We start from the raw sequence: 16,479 nt of genomic DNA, 5'->3' as shown, positions 1-16,479 counted from the left end.
GGAGCAAGTGCAGAGGAGGGCAACGAAGCTGGTGAAGGGCCTGGAGCATCAATCTTATGAAGAGCGGTTGAAGGAGCTGGGACTGTTTAGTATGAGGAAGAGGAGGCTGAGGGGAGACCTCATCACTCTTTACAACTACTTGAAAGGACACTGTAGAGAGGTTGGTGCTGGTCTCTTCTCGCAGGTAATTAGTGACAGAACGAGAGGGAATGGCTTCAAGCTCCAACAGGGTAGGTTTAGACTGAACATTAGGGAAGAATTTTTCACAGAAAGAGTGGCCGGGCATTGGAATAGGCTGCCCAGGGAGGTGGTTGAGTGTTCCAATCCCTGGATGTGTTTAAAGAGTCACTTAGACGTGGTGTTGGGGGATATGGTGTAGGGGAGAACTTTGTAGAGCAGGGTAGATGGTTGGACTCGATGATCCCAAGGGTCTCTTCCAACCTAGACGATTCTATGATTCTATGAGTAGACTGGTAGCTCTGGTGCCCCATGTGCTCCCACAGCACAGCTTGGCTGAGCTTTTGCAAGGACTCCGTCTTCCTGCTCAGCTGAATTCTTGGCATCCTCTGGAGTCCTGGGCAGATTGGCAGGGCGCTTCCTTTTTCAGGAAAATGCCCATTGAGTCCTTTGCCTCTGCTGGGGCCTCATCCAGTGCTGGGCATGAGCTGTGCACAGCAGGCATCAGCCCCATGTTCATGGAACTGAAGACCAAGCACAGGCTGAGGAAGGACCTTCTGCCCAAGCTTATGGCTGCGGTGTGGGCAACAAGTCCCATCTCCCTTCTCACAGAGGAGCTGTTTCATCTGGGGCTGGGAACATCACCCTGTGACATGAGAAATGCCAGTCACCACATGATGTTCCTCAGGACACGTGCTGGGTCATGGGCTGGGCTGCTGGCATAGCTTGGCATCATGACACCCACCCGCAGACATTGCTCTGCTGCACCGGTGTGGGATGGTGTTGGACCCAGGACACTTCATCCAGCATCTTCGCAAATGCTTACTAGTGGTGAGCGTGGCCTGGAGCTGCGCAAGGCTGAGATGTCTCCTCTGCCACCTCTCCAGGTGCATCTTGCAATCTCCCATGCCAGGACAGAAAGTTTCCAGCTCTTCTTAAGAAACTGCCTGTTCCCATCAGGAATGAGCACCATTAGCTGAACCCAGCTGGGGCACATGCAGCTTGTTCGTGATCCCCGGCTGCATTGCCCCATTGCATTTACCTTCACCAGATTGCCCGGGTATCTCCTAGGTTGCTCACCTGGGTTCCCCATGCACATGTGATGCCCCCAGACCCCAAGCTCTCCACCAGCTCCTTCTCCTGAAATGCTGGGCTTTGCCTGTCACCTTGCTCACATCTTGTCCCATGTTTGGACCCAGGGACTCACGTGTTGGGCACAGCACATCTTCGCTTCCTGCACACATGAGAACCCCCTGGACATCATGTTGCAGCATTGCACCAGGAGACAGGTTTATTTTTAGTTGCCTCATGCCCTAAGCCTTCATTTAAAAAAATATCACCGCTCCTCACAAGGTGGTTTCCCAGACACTAAGTATGGCCTCACCCTTTGTCCATCCATCCCCACCCTCGCTTTTGCACCTTGCCCATTGCTTGAGTGAATGTTGTCTCTTTGTTTACTGGCATTTACTTCTCGCTTTGCTTCTTTTTACAGTCCCCAAGGAGATTGTGGTAAAACAAGTAGTTTCACTTTCTTCCTTTCCCACACTGACACGCTTGTCCCCCTGTCCCATGGGCTGGCTGACCTTGGCTCAGCTAGAGCTGATCCAGGTTGAATGGTGGTGGCCAACCATCTCCAGACAAGTCTTCCCAGTGCCACTTCTGAGGCTGGGAGGTGTTAGGTGTTACAGGCTGTGGTTAAACAACTTTCCTGATGCAGTGGAGACTGTCTTCTCACCAATGCCATCTTTGATGTCTTGTCCAGTCATGACCAGAAGGACCCTTCTGTTCCGCTCAGGGTCCTTCTCTAATAAGAGGGCAACGCTTATAGCAGGGCATATTTTTTCCACAGTTGGTTAGATTTTTCTGTGAAATCCACTTTGCATAGTTGTTTTTTTTTTTTTTTTTTTTTTTTTAACAAGTAATGTAAGGACCGGGGAGCAGCTGACCTGAGCTGGGCCATGGGGCCACACTGTGGTGTCAATGATGCTCAGAAGAGCTGGAAACATGCACCCTGAGCTGTGCTCACAGCATGGACCTGCCTTGAGAGACTGGGTCCTTGTGCATGGAAGCCCTTGATGCTTCAGCCAGTCATGCAGTGGTCTAACCACGCTTCCAGCCCCAATGGAGTTTTTTTGCCAGCATACAGCAATGAGCTCTGCAGCTTCATTTGGCCATATAAAGCAGAATAATCCTCTCTTTATTTAGTTTCTCCTGTCCCTTGCCAGCACCGGGCCCTTAAGGACCAAATCTACAATATGCTTTCCAAATATTTGCAGCAGCTTCTCTGATGCACCTTCTGGGATAGGTCAGAGGCTGAAGTTCATGAGATGAGACCGTGCCTGTTGGGTAGGACTGACCATGAAGGCCACAAAGCACCATGCCCTTTCTCTGCCATTCACTTCTGGCTCAACCACCCTTTCACACACCATCCCCCACTGCCCTTCCCAGAACCCTCAAGCCTGGATGGAGCTTGGGATGCTGAGCGTGTAGACTTCCCTACCTGTTAGAAGGGAAGCTGAAGATGATGGGTAAAACGCTCCATGAGCCTGGAGGCTTTGAAGAAGTATTTCTGGCAGAGCACCATCCCCTCCCTGGGCATCCTCATCTGTCAGGGAGTTTTGAGCAATAATTACGCTGATACAACCCAGCTGGGAGAGGGTGTAGAGAAGGAGGGCATTGCCCATAGGATGCACAGGCTGGGGACACCACCGCGTCCCCATCATGGTGATGGGTACAACCTGCTGCTCATCCCTGCAAGCTGCCGTGGTAGGAGACGCTCTGTGTCCTTGTGGCTCCCACATGGGCTTGGTGTCCTAGGAGGGAATTTTCATTCCCTGTCCTCCTCCCAGCTCAGCAGCCCTGTCCCTAGGGAGCCAATGGCCATGTGGTCCTGCGTATTAGCCTGACATGTCATGCCACTAATTACCTTCTGGCTAATCCCGGCTGAGCCGGGCTGGGGCAAGTGGGGCTCGGCTGCCAGACATGGCTGCGCACACCCCTCTGCCCCCCAACCTCCGACGGGGCTTGGTGGCCTTCAGCGGGTCCCTCTTCATCAACAACAAGACGCGGGACAGCGGCGCTGCCCACTCCTACCACCCAGGTACAGGCAGCAGCGCTCGGTCTGGGGGGGTTTGGCTGTTGCTTCATCACCACAAGCCCACTCCTCAGCACATCACTAAAGCAGCCGGGTGCCTCTGAGCTGGGAGCACCCGAAGGGTCCCTGCACCCACCCACTGATGAGGGGGAGCAAAACCAAGTGCATTTGCTGCGAACCGCCATTCCTGCTACCCAGTCGTCCCCCCAGGCATGGCGGGGGCCATCACCCTCCCTCCCCAGGCTGTGAGGCAGAGGGCTCCTCTGGGCATCCCTGCCCACCACTGCCTGCCCTGCCCACCCCTGCCTAGCCCACGAGGTGCTGGCCAGCCTGCCCCTCCAGATGATGCTCTACTTCAACGTCTACTACTTCCCGGTCTGGTTCCTGGCCGAGGGGATGATGCTGCAGCTGAAGGTACTGTCCCATGGGGCACATGGTGATGGGGTGACCCTGCTCCTGACTGACCTCCCGGGGTACGGGTGGGCAGGGGAGAGGGGAGCCTCTTCCAGATTTATGGGTTCACACACACACAAGCAAAATGCCCTGTCCCCCACAAGACAAGCTGGCTCACCTCTGGCTCCTCGAAATGGAAATTGTGAGAACAACCACTGGGCTTTCCAGGCATGGAAGGTTAAACTGGGAGGGTGGAGCGGGCAGGGCTGGTCGCAGGGAGCTAGGCACGGGCCACAGAACACGGGGAGCTGGGCATGGGGCAGACAGGTAGGTGGGCACAGGGGTGGGAAGCTGGGCACAGAGAACTCGGCACGGTGCTCAGGGGATGGGGCTGGCTGGGACGAGGCTGTGCTCCCATTACAGTACCAGCTGCTGCCTCAGCACTACCAGTTCCTGCTGGTCGCTGCCTTCCTCATCCTCTCACTGGTTGAGGGCTCCCGCCTCTACTTGGGCTACGTGGGGAACCTGCAGGAGAAGGTAAGCGCCCCCTCTTTGCCCTGGTCCCAAGTGAGGGATGGCCCTGCTGGGGGATGCTGTAACTATGCTGGCTGTCGCCTTGCTCAAGACCTGAGTGCCCATCACTGCCCATTCCTCCTGGAGTCCCGCCTGCAGCTGTCCTGGGAGGAAACTGTGGGTACAGGCAGGACCAGGAGGCAGGGGATAAAGCAGACCGACTTGTTCTCCCACTGTTTCTCTCCCCGTGCTATGGGTGTGATGCCCCAGAACTGGGCTTGACCGCATCTGACCATACCCAGGCACAGCTCTGTGTGGCAGGGATGTCCCCGGTACCCGGGTGCTGAGGCCAGCAGAGTGGCCAATGCAGGGAGCTCCTGGGGCACAGTGGGTTCCCCCACCCCACCCATGGCTTCTGCTCCCACAGGTGCCCGAGCTGGCTGGGTTTCTCCTCCTCTCCTTCCTGATCCAGCTCCCTCTCCTGCTCTTCCTGCTGACGGACAGCCACTTCATCCGCCTGCCGCTGGAGATGGTCGTGCACAGCCTTCTCCTGGCCTTCCTCCTCGCCGAGATGGTGGCAGCCTTCCTTGCGCTGAAGACCATGACCAAGCAGCTGGTGGCACAGTTCCACCTGCAGCAGCTCAAGGAGGGTGGCAGGGGATGGCCAGGGCAGGGGGGTGGGGGGAGTCAGGCAGCCAAGGAGGAGTGATGCTGCAGGACCCCTCCAATCCCATGCAGTCCCAGCAGGGAGCATTAAACGGTGCTTGGACCCCCACCTGCCTCCACACACTGTGTTTTTGAGCCAGGCAGCTCAGGGGCTTGCGGGGTTGCCAGAGCACCCCACGGGTACTGATGGAGGCAGTCCCTGCCGCACACTCTCCTGCAGGCAATAACACAGGGCTCAGCACCCCCAAAATGCTCAGGCTCAGCCCAGGGCTGCACTTGTCCTCGCTGAGCATCAGCCCTGGCAGGAGGTAGGAACTGGGGAGCGCAGGAGCTACTGGACCCCCCCCCAGCAAGCCCAGGGGGGTCTGCTCTTAAACCCTCCCTGAGCACAGGCAAAAGGGGTTCCCTGGGGAGCTCCCCATGGACAAGGGAGGCTGGGGTGAAGCCATCCCAGCTGGAAGCACGCAGGGCACTGTGAGGTGTGAGAGCGGCGCCCCAAAGCCTTTGCAGCCCCCCCAGGGCTAGAGACAGAGCAGAGCCCCCTCCTGCTTTCTGAACAGCTTTATTTCCTTGCATCCCTGTTTTTCGTGGGAAATCAAGGCCCAGGGCCATCTGGAAGATGAAGCGCAAAGTGCTTTAAGCCTCTTGTGCCAAGCATGGGCCAGCGCTTCCCGTCGGGCTCTGGCTGCCGCAGCAGCTCCTCAGCCCGGCTCTGCTGGGGCACCACCAGCGCTGGGAGCTGCCCTGCGGATGGCTTCGAGCTCCAGGAGCCAAGAACTTCTGCTGATGTTTCTCCAGCAAAGGCAGACCCTAACTCCAGCAGCACACACTGAGGCCAGGAGAACTGGGCCACCTCCATCTGGGCTGCAGCCGTGCCCCCATTGCAGCTACCTGCAGGTCACTCCGGAGCGAAGGGCGCTAGTGGTGGAGCATTCCCGATGTCCCTAAGCTTTGGGCTCGGCCTTACCTTTAGGGGGTTTTGCCTGGAAAATGAACAGAGGCATCTTAGTGTACAAGAAACAAGGGGACATCCCAGGTGGGAGGTCCTGCCCCGCTCTGCTCAGTCCCATACCGCCAGATCCTTGTTTGAGACCCCAAGTCCACTTGTGATTGCAGATCAATCATCAGGAACAACATTTTTTCCCCCTGGTAGGATGGTGCAGCCTCAGGGCAGTCCAAGGGGAGCTGGGGTTTCCAAGAACTGGCCAGCTAAAGCCAAAGCTGACCCGTGCCAGGGCCGGCAGCTCTCCTGCTCTGCGGGAACCCCCAGCCCACACCCCACGACCCCCGACTCCCCAGGGCTGGGCAGTGACATGAGGGTCACACAGAGCAAGAAAACCCATCACTGAACTGCAGGGTCAGCACTGACATGGCACCGAGGTGCTTGCTGGAGACCTGCCCCCTCTCCACCTGGAGTTTGGCCAGATTCACTTTGGAAGGTGAATAACTGTGGAGCTGGGTCAGGTTTCTACAGTAGGGTCCCCTCAAGGACTCCTTGCCGTCTGACGGTAGATGAGGTCAGGGTACAGCGTTCCCCACACCAGCTGGGTCCCTCTTTCCCACTCTGCAGCCTGTCATCATTAAAGGTGTAAGAATTTAGTCTCTCTGAGGTTTCACTCCAACCAGCCACCAAGCCCAAGAGGCAAAGACTAAGAACTGCTCCACTGAGGTTTTCCCAGATCTTGTGAATTGAGTTTTAACCAAAGGGCAGAAAATCATTAAATCTGCTTCCAAAACTTCACTCTCTCCAAAGCGGCACCATCCTTACCTCCTCAAACTTCTCCTTCCAATAGAAGTCAGCCTTCGCATCCAGGTAGAGCAGGACCAGGTCACAGACCACCGTGGCCTGCAGACAGACACAGCATGGCAGTGACACCTCCTGCAGGAGTGCTGGCCCTCTGGCTCCCACCCAGCCCTGCAGCTGGCCACACTCTGGGGACAGTGACCCTGACCTGCCTCTGGCCCAGGCCACCCTGGCAGCTCCACCAGGTCCCCTCTGACCCCACCTGCTTCCATCAGCAGCACAGGAGGTTAGAGGGGATCATCTGGGACGCAGGGGAAGGGCTGCTCCAGCAGAGAGCTGCCATCGCAGGCCGGGGCGAGCACAGTCGAGAGGAACGAGGGGGCGGGGGGGGGCCCAGGCTCCCCCTTACTCTGCTGAGAGGGAAGAGCCACAGAAACGCTCTGCAAGGGGCTGCCCTATCTCAATGGCCACAACACAAGGCCCATGCTGGAGCCAGATGCTGGCTCTCTTCAGGGTCAGGGCAGAAACACGCTCTCTCTTGCAGGTGGAGGCAGCTGGGACAGAGCAGCCAGCAACGCCCCAGCAATGCACCTTCCCAAGGCCAACACAAACACCCGCTCAGAAGCCTTGAGCTGGCAGTGTCATTACTGCTAATGATGGCAAACAGGAGAACTGGAGCTAACACCCCACCAGAAAACCTCCCCTTCTAGGCTGGCAGGAAAAACAACAGAGGAGGGGCAAATCCCATAGATGGGAGAAAAAGAGCATATTTGGAGTACTCACGGCACCAAAGAACGCGATGCTGGTGCCGATGCTCACGGCAGCAGGAACGATGCTGAACTTTCCAGCCTGGTTGAGGAAGCGTGTGGAGGGGGAACAGTGGGTGGAAGACGGTGAGGGCTGCGGGACAAGCCCCGTGCACACCGTGCTTAAAGCAGGGAGGTGCTGGAGGAAACCCGGGCCGTTTTTCTGTGCCCAGTTGTTGGGACCTGACTGCTACAGAACCAAAACCTCTTTGGCCGTCAAAGAGGTGACTGTGACCTGCCGATGGTAGGAGCTCCCTTCCTGCTGCAGGGGTCAGCAGCTGCCACCTGCAGAACCACATCCCAGCGAACATCTTACACAGCCCTGACATGACATGTCCCTCTCTGCTCAAATGAGTCTGGTGTCTCTGAGGAAAGAGACTTTTGGGTTCCTGTCTCTCTCCTGGCTATTCTCTCCTGCTCCTCACCTCCTGGACCTGATCTCACTGCCCAGAAGGCACCCTGTCCTAGCACCACATGCTTTGCCCTCTTCAGGGGAAACGGCCACTGCTAAGCATGACAGACCAGCTGTGGACATCTCTCGGGGTGACAAGTCCCCTCAGCACAGGCTCTATCTTGCATGGTTGAGTATTGAGTTTGTCAGTGATGCCGCACAGCAATGTAGCATCAGCCATGTCCATGCCTTTTCTCCCCAAGGGTACAATTAATCAAGAAGGGATTAATTGTCCAGGTTCAAAAGAGTTCAGGTTGGTCTTTGGCAGGGTGCTCCCACCACGAGACCCACAGAGATGCCCAGAGGCCCTCTGCCCAGACAAGCTCACCTTGCCTACAGGGTCCAGCACTTCACAACACCCACACCAGATCCCCAGCGAGGGAACCTGCTCTGCTCAGGGCATTACAAGTTTCTCTTCAAATGGAAGAGACTATTTTTCCCTGCTCTGCTTGGAAAACTCTGGAAAGAGGTGAAGAGCTCACCAGGGTGGGGAGAAGCGAGGCTAGTGGGAAGCCATGGAGCAGCAGGGAGTGGAGCAAGGTGTCAGCCCCAGTGACAAGGCTGCCAGGACTGCACATGGGGGTCTGCAGAGGAGACGGTACCTGGCCGTGCACAGAGATGTCGAAGCGGATGCCATAGAGCTTCAGCAGGTTCCGGTAGAGCCGCCGCTGGGAGTCCCAGAAGTAGGAGGCAGTTCTGTGGGGGACATCGGATGTGGCTCAGAAAGCCATGGCAGCTCCCGCAGGCAGCGAGGAAGAGGGCAGCCAGTGCCGGGCGACTGCTAGGGCCACCATGTGCCTCTGCACACCTTGTGTCCTCCAGCGGGCTGGGAGGTGGGCGATGCATGTGCTGCCACGACTCATCAGCAGCGGGGCATCAGTCTCCATTTGGCACCCAGCTGAGGTCCCTGGGAGCACGCAGCTCCCAGTGCGCCCAGTTCAGGGTCAGCACAGGCATCAACAGCCCCACGTCCCTGCCCTCAGGCCTTGCAGTTCCAACACAGAAAGCTATAAGGTGTGGGAGCCACCATGGCACCCTGGTATTGACAGCCTCTGAGCTGAGCTACATCCCGATGTCCCTGCTGCTCCTCCAGAGCATCACTCAGGAACATGGAGACCTCGAACAATTGCCGTATGCTCAACACACAGGCCCGGGTGGCCACTGTCCCAGCATCCTCACCTGAAATTGTACCCCCTGTCCTGCAGGCTGAAGGAGTACCGTGGCCGGCACTCGGCAGCGGGGTGGTCCAGGTTGCAGTCCCACTCGATGCGAACTCCGATGCACCCCCCCTGAAAAATGTATCTTATCCCAGGAGAAGCATGGGATCAGAGATTTGCTGAGTTCTTTCCTGTTCAGACCACACATTCCCCTAGTATTTCAGGGGTCAGTCCTATCCCCTGCCCCTTGCCCACATCCCTGGGGAATTTGGAGTCATCCTCCATACTTGCAGAGCGAGGTCTCCAAAGGTCTCTCCAGCTGCCTCCACCATGTCACGGACACGGAAGACAGGGCAGAAGGGGTTGAAGAATGGATCGTACGTGCAGCTCTTGAAATAGGTGGGGTCATTGGTTTGCAAAGTATTGCACCTGAGAGGAGAGGGAGAGAGGTAGAGCTGTCAGGGGTGGGGAGCCCTGACAAGGAGACTCTGCTGCTGCTGTGGGACCACTAATGCTCCTGCTCTGGGAAGAGATGCACATTACTGCTCCTAAAGCCTCAGTTGGAGAGAGGGTGGAGAAAAACCAGCCCAGAGGTGTCAACACATGGAGTTACCATCCTTTACAGCACCTGCCACGGTCCTTCCCCTCCCAGCTCCTTGCCTTCACCTCTGCCTTTGTGCTTCTACTTTTTCCCCTGGCTTCCACCCAGCTCCCACCACTCTCCTCAGAGGTGGTCTCCAGCACCTGTACTGGCTGGGGGCTGGCCTGCTGGAGAACAGCTCTGAGGAGAAAGACCTGGGAGACCTGGTGGACAACAGGATGACCATGAGCCAGAAATGTGCCCTTGTGGCCAAGAAGGCCAATGGCATCCTGGGGGGCATCAATAACAGTGTGGCCAGTAGGTGGAGGAAGGTCATCCTCCCCCTCTGCCCTGGGGAGCCCCCATCTGGATCACTGGGTCCAGTTCTGGGCTCCCCAGTTCCAGAAGGACAGGGAACTGCTGAGAGGGTGCAGCAGAGGACTACAAAGATGATGGGGGGCCTGGAGCATCTCTCTTAGGAGGAGAGGCTGAGGGACTTGGGTCTTTTTAGTCTGGAGAAAAGAAGACTGAGGGGGGATCTGATCAACCCTACAAATACTTCAAGGGAGGGTGTCAGGAGGGTGGGGCCAGTCTCTTTTCAGTGGTGCCCAGTGACAGAACAAGAGGAAATGGGCACAAACTTGAATGTAAGAAGTTCCACCTAAACATGAGGAGGAACTTCTTTACTTGAGGGTGGCAGAGCCCTGGAAGAGGCTGCCCAGAGAGGTGGTGGAGTCTCCTTCTCTGGAGACATTCAAACCCTGCCTGGACACATTCCTGTGCAACCTGCTCTGGGGTGACCTGCTTTGGCAGGGGGGGTTGGACTGGATGGTCTCCAGAGGCCCTTTCCAACCCCATGTGATTCTGAGATGTAACAACCAGCCTGAGATGTCTCTGCTGGAGTCAGGCAGCGCAGTCAGCATGCCTGGGGCTGCGAGGCCGGCACAGCCCTGCACTGTGCCTCTGAAACCATTTTGCAGGGATTAAAATGCAAAAACATATGGGGTAAAATGAGTCCTTGGGAATGACTGGCCTGTTCTGTCTGTGGAGCTCTAGACAGGCAGACGAACAGCAGTCTCTCCCTCCGAGGGCTCCCCATCCCACTGCTGTTACACCTGCAAACTGGCCTTCTCCTGAAAACACTACCCCAAACTGCAACAGCCCGAGCCAACCCGTCCGGGATGGCTCATGGCTTCTCGGCCACCCTGGCTGCCCACCCCCTCGGCAGACACAGGCTGGACCCGGCTGCAGGCTTGGTCCAGCCAGAGGAGCATCATACTTACTTGGAAAAGTTAAATTTGGTGAAGTGGACAGTATTTTTTATAAAAAGAGTGGAATTCTTCGCCTCAGACAGAAGAGGTTCCCTGGAAAACAACCACCAACGAGCTTAAATTTTGCACAGCAGCCAAGACATATCCCCATTCCCCTCACTCTGCAGTCCCTTCCACGACCCTGGGACTTCGACTACAATGGAGAGTTGCAATAAATGCTCTTGCATTAAGTTCTCTGGGCTTATCTGACTGTTAGACCAATGTCAAAGACCTCCCTGAGCCTGGCTGCCCCTCGGGCAAACATGACCAGGCCCCTGGTGACACAGAGCACAGAGGGAAGGAACCAAAGCTCTCAACTGTCAAAGCCTGCTCTCCCCTCCCCCTGTGCCTCACCTGGGCAGCGTGTTGTTCTCCACAGGACACCAGCCGTAGATCTCACAGGTGGAGTGGGTAGTATTGAACATCACGCATTTCCCCGTTTTTATCCCTAGAAATGAAACAAGGTATGTCATTTACTATTCCTTTTCAAAGTACCTCCTCTGCAGCTCCCCTGCTGGGACAGTGCTGTGGCCACTGGTTTGTTCTGGTCTTTTCAAAACCTGAGCCACAGAGATGATTCTGGGACCATCTTCCGTGCTTTCCTCACCCCACAACTTCCCTGTGAAACCCCCCTGGAGGCCAAAGGACAGGAGCCTTTTTACAAAGACAAGCAGCCGCTCGCCACTGTCAGCTGCCGAAGCCACCCCCTCCCAGGGTGGGAACACAATGAGCTGGGACAATCCCACGCACAAAGCTTTGGCAACCGACCTCTTCGAGCTGAAATAATATCCTTTTCCAGCTGCACTCAGGAGGGGCTGTGCATATTCATCACCATGAGATAAAAAGCCAGGTTTTATTACAAAAGGAAACCCTGCCAATCACATGGCACACTGGTTTCCATTCCAGCTGCCAACATCAGGAACAAAGCACCCCTGGATTTGCTGTGACAGTGACTTGTCCCCGCAGCACCTGCCCATCCAGCTGTGACATGTTGCTCTAAGCTTTTTCCAAGAATAAATGGCTGGAGAGCCCTTCAAAAAGCACTGAACTCAGGCAATTGGGCGGCTTTGTGGATCTGTTTGCTACCAAACAGGAGGAATTAAATGATTTTATGGGTTTTCTTTAGCGAAACACCACGTACCATGGCCATGAAGCACTGGATTTCCCATGGGACAGTCTGCATCTTCTGTGCACATTGCGTCCAGAACAGAGGGGCTCTGAGAGAGACGCAGAGAAGCACTGTCACCCCAGGCAGTTGCTCATCCACACTCCTGCACCGCGGCTCCTGCCTCTCCCAGCACCTCCAGAAGCCATCACCATCTCCAGAACCTGGGCAGCCTCCAGGCAGCGAGAAGAGAGGCATCTGCAGGGACAATCCTTCTCCCCCTGTCCTCACACTCCCGGGGTGCTCACCTCCTCTGCCTCGGCAGCAGAGGAAGCCTCAGGAGATAGCTGGGACCTTTGGGCTGGGAACCAGCTGGGTTCGGGAGGGCCTTAACGGCAGAGCCCATTTAGCACTTTGTAAATCACCACCACAATTTCCCTGGGAAAGGACTGGAGAGACCCTAAATACGGCATAACAAGAGTCTTGTCGAAAGCTTCACCTTCACTCTGGACCCACCATTACCAGGAGCAGCAAAAAGCTCCTCTTCAGAGACTATGGCAGGTGGGGGAATGTGAGCAACACCTTTCCCGGGTACTCCCAGGCCATTGCAGGAGTCACCAGCCCATCAGAAACCCCAGAGGGACATGGAGGCCCAAAGGCAGGTGGGAAACCCCAGTTATGGAGTCAGAAGAAGTTGGGGTCTGCCAGGCCCCCCCCCCGCCCCGAGCTGTTCCATGACAGGCGCAGCCCCTTGTTCCAGGTGTGAAACCCACCACAATTAGCCGAGAGGAACCACTGCCTGAAGCACCTTTGGGCTGGGGGGACACAAACGCAGTGCCCAGTGGTATGGGAATCATTATGGGATGCAGGAGAGCATTTTAGGATTGCACAGGACATTTAGGACATGAGATGTTTAGGGGAAGAAGGAAAGCCATGGAAAGGGAGGGATCTAGGTGAGCTGAGAAGGAAAAATCATTGGAAAATAGAGGCATAAAAGGATGCAAAGGCCTGGTTGCATGTAAAGAGCTGCCCTGACCACCAGCACAGCCTGACCCTTCCTTGGAGTAAACTCCATTTCTAACCATTTTCCTGGATGATTGGCTCTATCCTGTATGTGCATATGGGTGCCTAAATGCCAGAAGCCGGAGTGGGACCAAACCAGTGGCAGGACTCCCATGCCTGTGGGTGCCACCAGCTCCAGTCAGCGCAGGTGTGCCCATGGAGGAGTGATTCACAGCCAACGTCGGGCTGGATGAGGAGGTGAAGGGGCCTGGGAGTAAGGAGAGCGGGTGTCTAAGGGCAAGCCTGCAGGAGTACTGGACAGACTGGGGAGTCCTGTCTGACTGCTGGGGAGGGATGGCTACTGGATTCATGCTCCTCATCCCCACTGATGGCCCAGTCATAGCTTGCAGGACCCACCTGCAGTGCTGTAACAAGCACTTGTGAGAGCACCTTGTCATCCTGCATTCAAATCAGATGTCACGGATTCAGCCTCCAGAAGGACCCAGAGAACAGATATTGGCAGACAAGTGTGTCAGTCCCTTCCCAGGTCCAGGTAACAAGACACATGGCCAGTGCTACTTGGCAGACAGACACTTCTGAGTGTTCAGGGCATGCAAGCTGCAAAGCTCAGGAGAAATTCAGGCACTGAAGTCTGCGATGCTGTTACAGAAAACCTAAAAACCATCCCAGAAGGTTTCAGCCTCTTTCCATCTTTTAGTGGAAATGAGCCTTGAAAAAACTATCTGTGGGTGCTGGCACTTTCCACAGGGATGATCCAAACCAGGTTACATGTGCCACAAGCGCATCGTGAGAGGAGCAGAGAGATGGAGACTCCATTAAAAGCCCTCATGGTGCCCTGGATCTGTGCTCCTAAAGGTCTCTAAACCATCGCTGCATCTTGGTTTTGGTTGTGTAAGGGCCTAAAAGCTTGGGAAAATCAGAAGTAACAAATTTTTCTAGGAACCTACCCAAGAACTGCAGGTTTGGGACAGGACAGGAATTCAGTACTGGTGTCCTGACAAGCAGGGGAAGGAGTGCCCGTTTTCTGAAGACATGGTGCTCACAGCAGGGCTTGGATGGTGCTCAGAGTTCACAGCATTTGTGTCCCTGGGACAGGGGTGATTTCAGACAGAAATTAAATTCAGCAAAGATGGGCTTGTATGGAAAGGGAGAAATCTGTGCATAAACTCTTGGAACCTGAGGGCTGAAAGGTTTATATTTACTTTCTGTAGTCACAAGTATGTGGGTAGAGAATGACTTTATGCTTAATCTAATCAGAAACAACCATGATTGCCAGCCCTCCAGAGCTGTGCAACTGCGTAGCGGGGGCTGGGAAGCAAAGTGGACCTTCTTGGAGAGCAAACCACCAGCAGGATCACACATGAGCAAAGAAGGATGAGGCTTCTCCCAACATCTAACACCTCTCTCATCCCCTTTGGACAGTCCTGTGCTCCTCGGGGCTGGGACCAGTGCTGCTCGTGTGCACATCCATCAGCAGCACCTGGACCTGTAGGAGCTGAGCACAGCTGGATATGCTGAACACCACAATTTAAGTGAAATGGCCCCTTAGACCCAGAGTTTGTACCCGGACAGAGCAGATGCACTGTCTGACTGACACCTCCTGGCTCTAATTATATTTTGATCACCTTCATTACCTTCAGAGCTTCTTGCAAACAGAGGCAGAGGGTTTCCAGCCATTCAAAGTTTTTGAGACCAACACTGAAAGGAATCTCTAGGAGACAAGTGACAGCTCAGCCACAGGCCTGAGCTCAACACAGACATCAACTGCTCCAACAGCCCGTCCTGTGTTGGGGTGCTGCCTCTGGCCCCAGCCAGACCTTCCCCTGCTCTGCCAGCACGGAATACTTGGGTAATTGAGAATATTCAGAACTTCCTGCTAAGTCAAAAGCTGTCACTGCTAACTCTTCAAAGCTTTCCAAACATGAATGTCAGCTACAGTCCCACAGCCAGGAACTGAGAAGCAGCATGGGGTGAAGGCTGTAGCAAGCACCCAGTCACCCCACAGCACTGTCACGGGACGGGATGCTCCGCTCCCTCCGTACCCTCGCCCTGCACATGGCAAATACAAGCATCCAGAGACGCCCATGGCTGCCTGGGAGAGAGCCCTGAAATACACCATGGCACACATCTGCCCCTGGGGACGTCCCCTGCAGCCACCAGTACTTCAGGAGCTCTCAACACTTTCCAGAGGGATCATTAGTGCCATTCTCCCCAGTCCAAACCCAGGGTCTCTCCTCCTCTTGAGCATCCTGTGTTTGGGGAGCAGCCCAGCCCGGCAGAGCTGGCACCGGGTGAGTGGTGGAAGCAGGATCAGGCTGGACATGGCAGTGCAGGCAAAATCCAAAGGGACAAACAGTGCTTGGCTCAGGCACAAGGTGCCAGCAGTGACTTTGCTTAAAAGACACTTGCTCCTGTCTGCCAAGCCTGGTCCAGCCTGGGAGAGTTCGATCGAGGAGCTGGCCTGAATCCAGCCTTAAAGGGAAGATTTCTCCCAGAGAATATACACCACTAAGTGTTGGCTGACTGTGAAACCACCCAGAACTCAAGCTCTGTTCCTCCTAAAAATAGGACACCAAGGTGGAGAGGATACTAGTCTTGCAGCAGAGAGTTATAAAGGAAACATGGCACAGGTATCCATGGAGTGGGTGTAAAAGCATCACAGAAAATGGCACAGCAGAGGTAAGCGGATGGAGCAACAAGTCAAGAAATGAGGAATACACGTGAGACTCGAGAAGGAACGCAGGTCATGGGTATGAGCTGGGGACAGCAGTACTGCACTGGGGCAACGCAGCTCAGCAGCTCCCTTGTCCAAAGGCAGGAGAAAGCCTGCAAAGATCACAGTGTTCCCAGCCCTCCAGAAGCCCAGAGAGCTGGCGAGGACCCAACAGACAGTGTCCCTCCCTCCTCCTTCTGGTCACCACAAGCTCCTGGCCGGTCTGCCCGGACAGACATCTCGGCTTGGGCAGGTGGGATGGAGCAAGCACAGGTCAGGCATCGAGACCCACAGAGCAACGGGGATGAGGGGAGTCAGTTGTGCTGGGACTGAAAATGCATTTTATGCATTTTCCCATCTGCCGGGCCCCGCCGGGGGATGCTGGGTACTGGCCCAGAGGCACCGATGGGGGTCACCAACCGAGCACCGGGAGGGACTCACCTCGGGACAGTTGCCCTGGGCTTGCTCTGCGGTGGCAATGAAGTTGGTCACCAAAACCAGCACAGTTTCTCCCTAGGAAGCAAGAAGGTGCCCTCGTGTGTCTGAGGGGGGGGCTCGCACCGATGCCCCCCCCGGCGACGGAACAACCCGCAAACTGGCTTTTTTGGGGGGTTACCATGACAACGCGAACCTCGCCTTTCCCGTCCCAAGGCGTTTTACCACAGCTCTGTGCCTCCCCCGGGCCGGGCCGTACCTGGGGGGGCCGGGCCGTACCTGGGGGGGCCGGGCCGTACCTGGGGGGGCCGG

General features: G+C 55.8%; 2 protein-coding genes across 2 annotated transcripts; one reads left to right on the top strand and one right to left on the bottom strand.

Moving 5' to 3' along the window:
* Positions 1–345: 345 nt before the first annotated feature.
* On the top strand, positions 346–5,300 carry LOC106887664 (transmembrane protein 17B-like). The gene is made up of 3 exons (XM_014941366.1): positions 346–3,277; positions 3,582–4,201; positions 4,605–5,300. The coding sequence occupies exons 1-3, from the start codon at positions 3,160–3,162 to the stop codon at positions 4,884–4,886; spliced, it is 1,020 nt and encodes a 339-aa protein (XP_014796852.1). The 5' UTR covers positions 346–3,159; the 3' UTR covers positions 4,887–5,300.
* Positions 5,301–5,389: 89 nt separating this feature from the next.
* On the bottom strand, positions 5,390–16,474 carry P2RX6 (purinergic receptor P2X, ligand gated ion channel, 6; the record flags this gene model as incomplete). The annotated part of the gene is made up of 11 exons (XM_014937024.1): positions 5,390–5,826; positions 6,612–6,689; positions 7,371–7,436; positions 8,447–8,540; positions 9,024–9,133; positions 9,289–9,430; positions 10,865–10,945; positions 11,246–11,339; positions 12,033–12,108; positions 16,174–16,245; positions 16,364–16,474. Coding segments are annotated over 11 exons (963 nt in total), but the record flags the coding sequence as incomplete, so codon positions are not given.
* Positions 16,475–16,479: the final 5 nt, after the last annotated feature.

Source organism: Calidris pugnax, unplaced genomic scaffold, assembly GCF_001431845.1.
Source record: "Calidris pugnax isolate Ruff unplaced genomic scaffold, ASM143184v1 scaffold7, whole genome shotgun sequence".
Classification (NCBI taxonomy): Eukaryota; Metazoa; Chordata; class Aves; order Charadriiformes; family Scolopacidae; genus Calidris; species Calidris pugnax.
This window is presented reverse-complemented; position numbering and strand designations above follow the sequence as displayed.

Excerpts from the sequence above, each read along its gene's own strand:
- LOC106887664 (XM_014941366.1), top strand. The coding sequence starts at position 3,160 with ATGGCTGCGCACACCCCTCTGCCCCCCAACCTCCGACGGGGCTTGGTG. Across the intron at positions 3,278-3,581 it reads TGCCCACTCCTACCACCCAG|CCCACGAGGTGCTGGCCAGC; the intron begins GTACAGGCAGCA and ends ACCCCTGCCTAG. Across the intron at positions 4,202-4,604 it reads TGGGGAACCTGCAGGAGAAG|GTGCCCGAGCTGGCTGGGTT; the intron begins GTAAGCGCCCCC and ends CTGCTCCCACAG.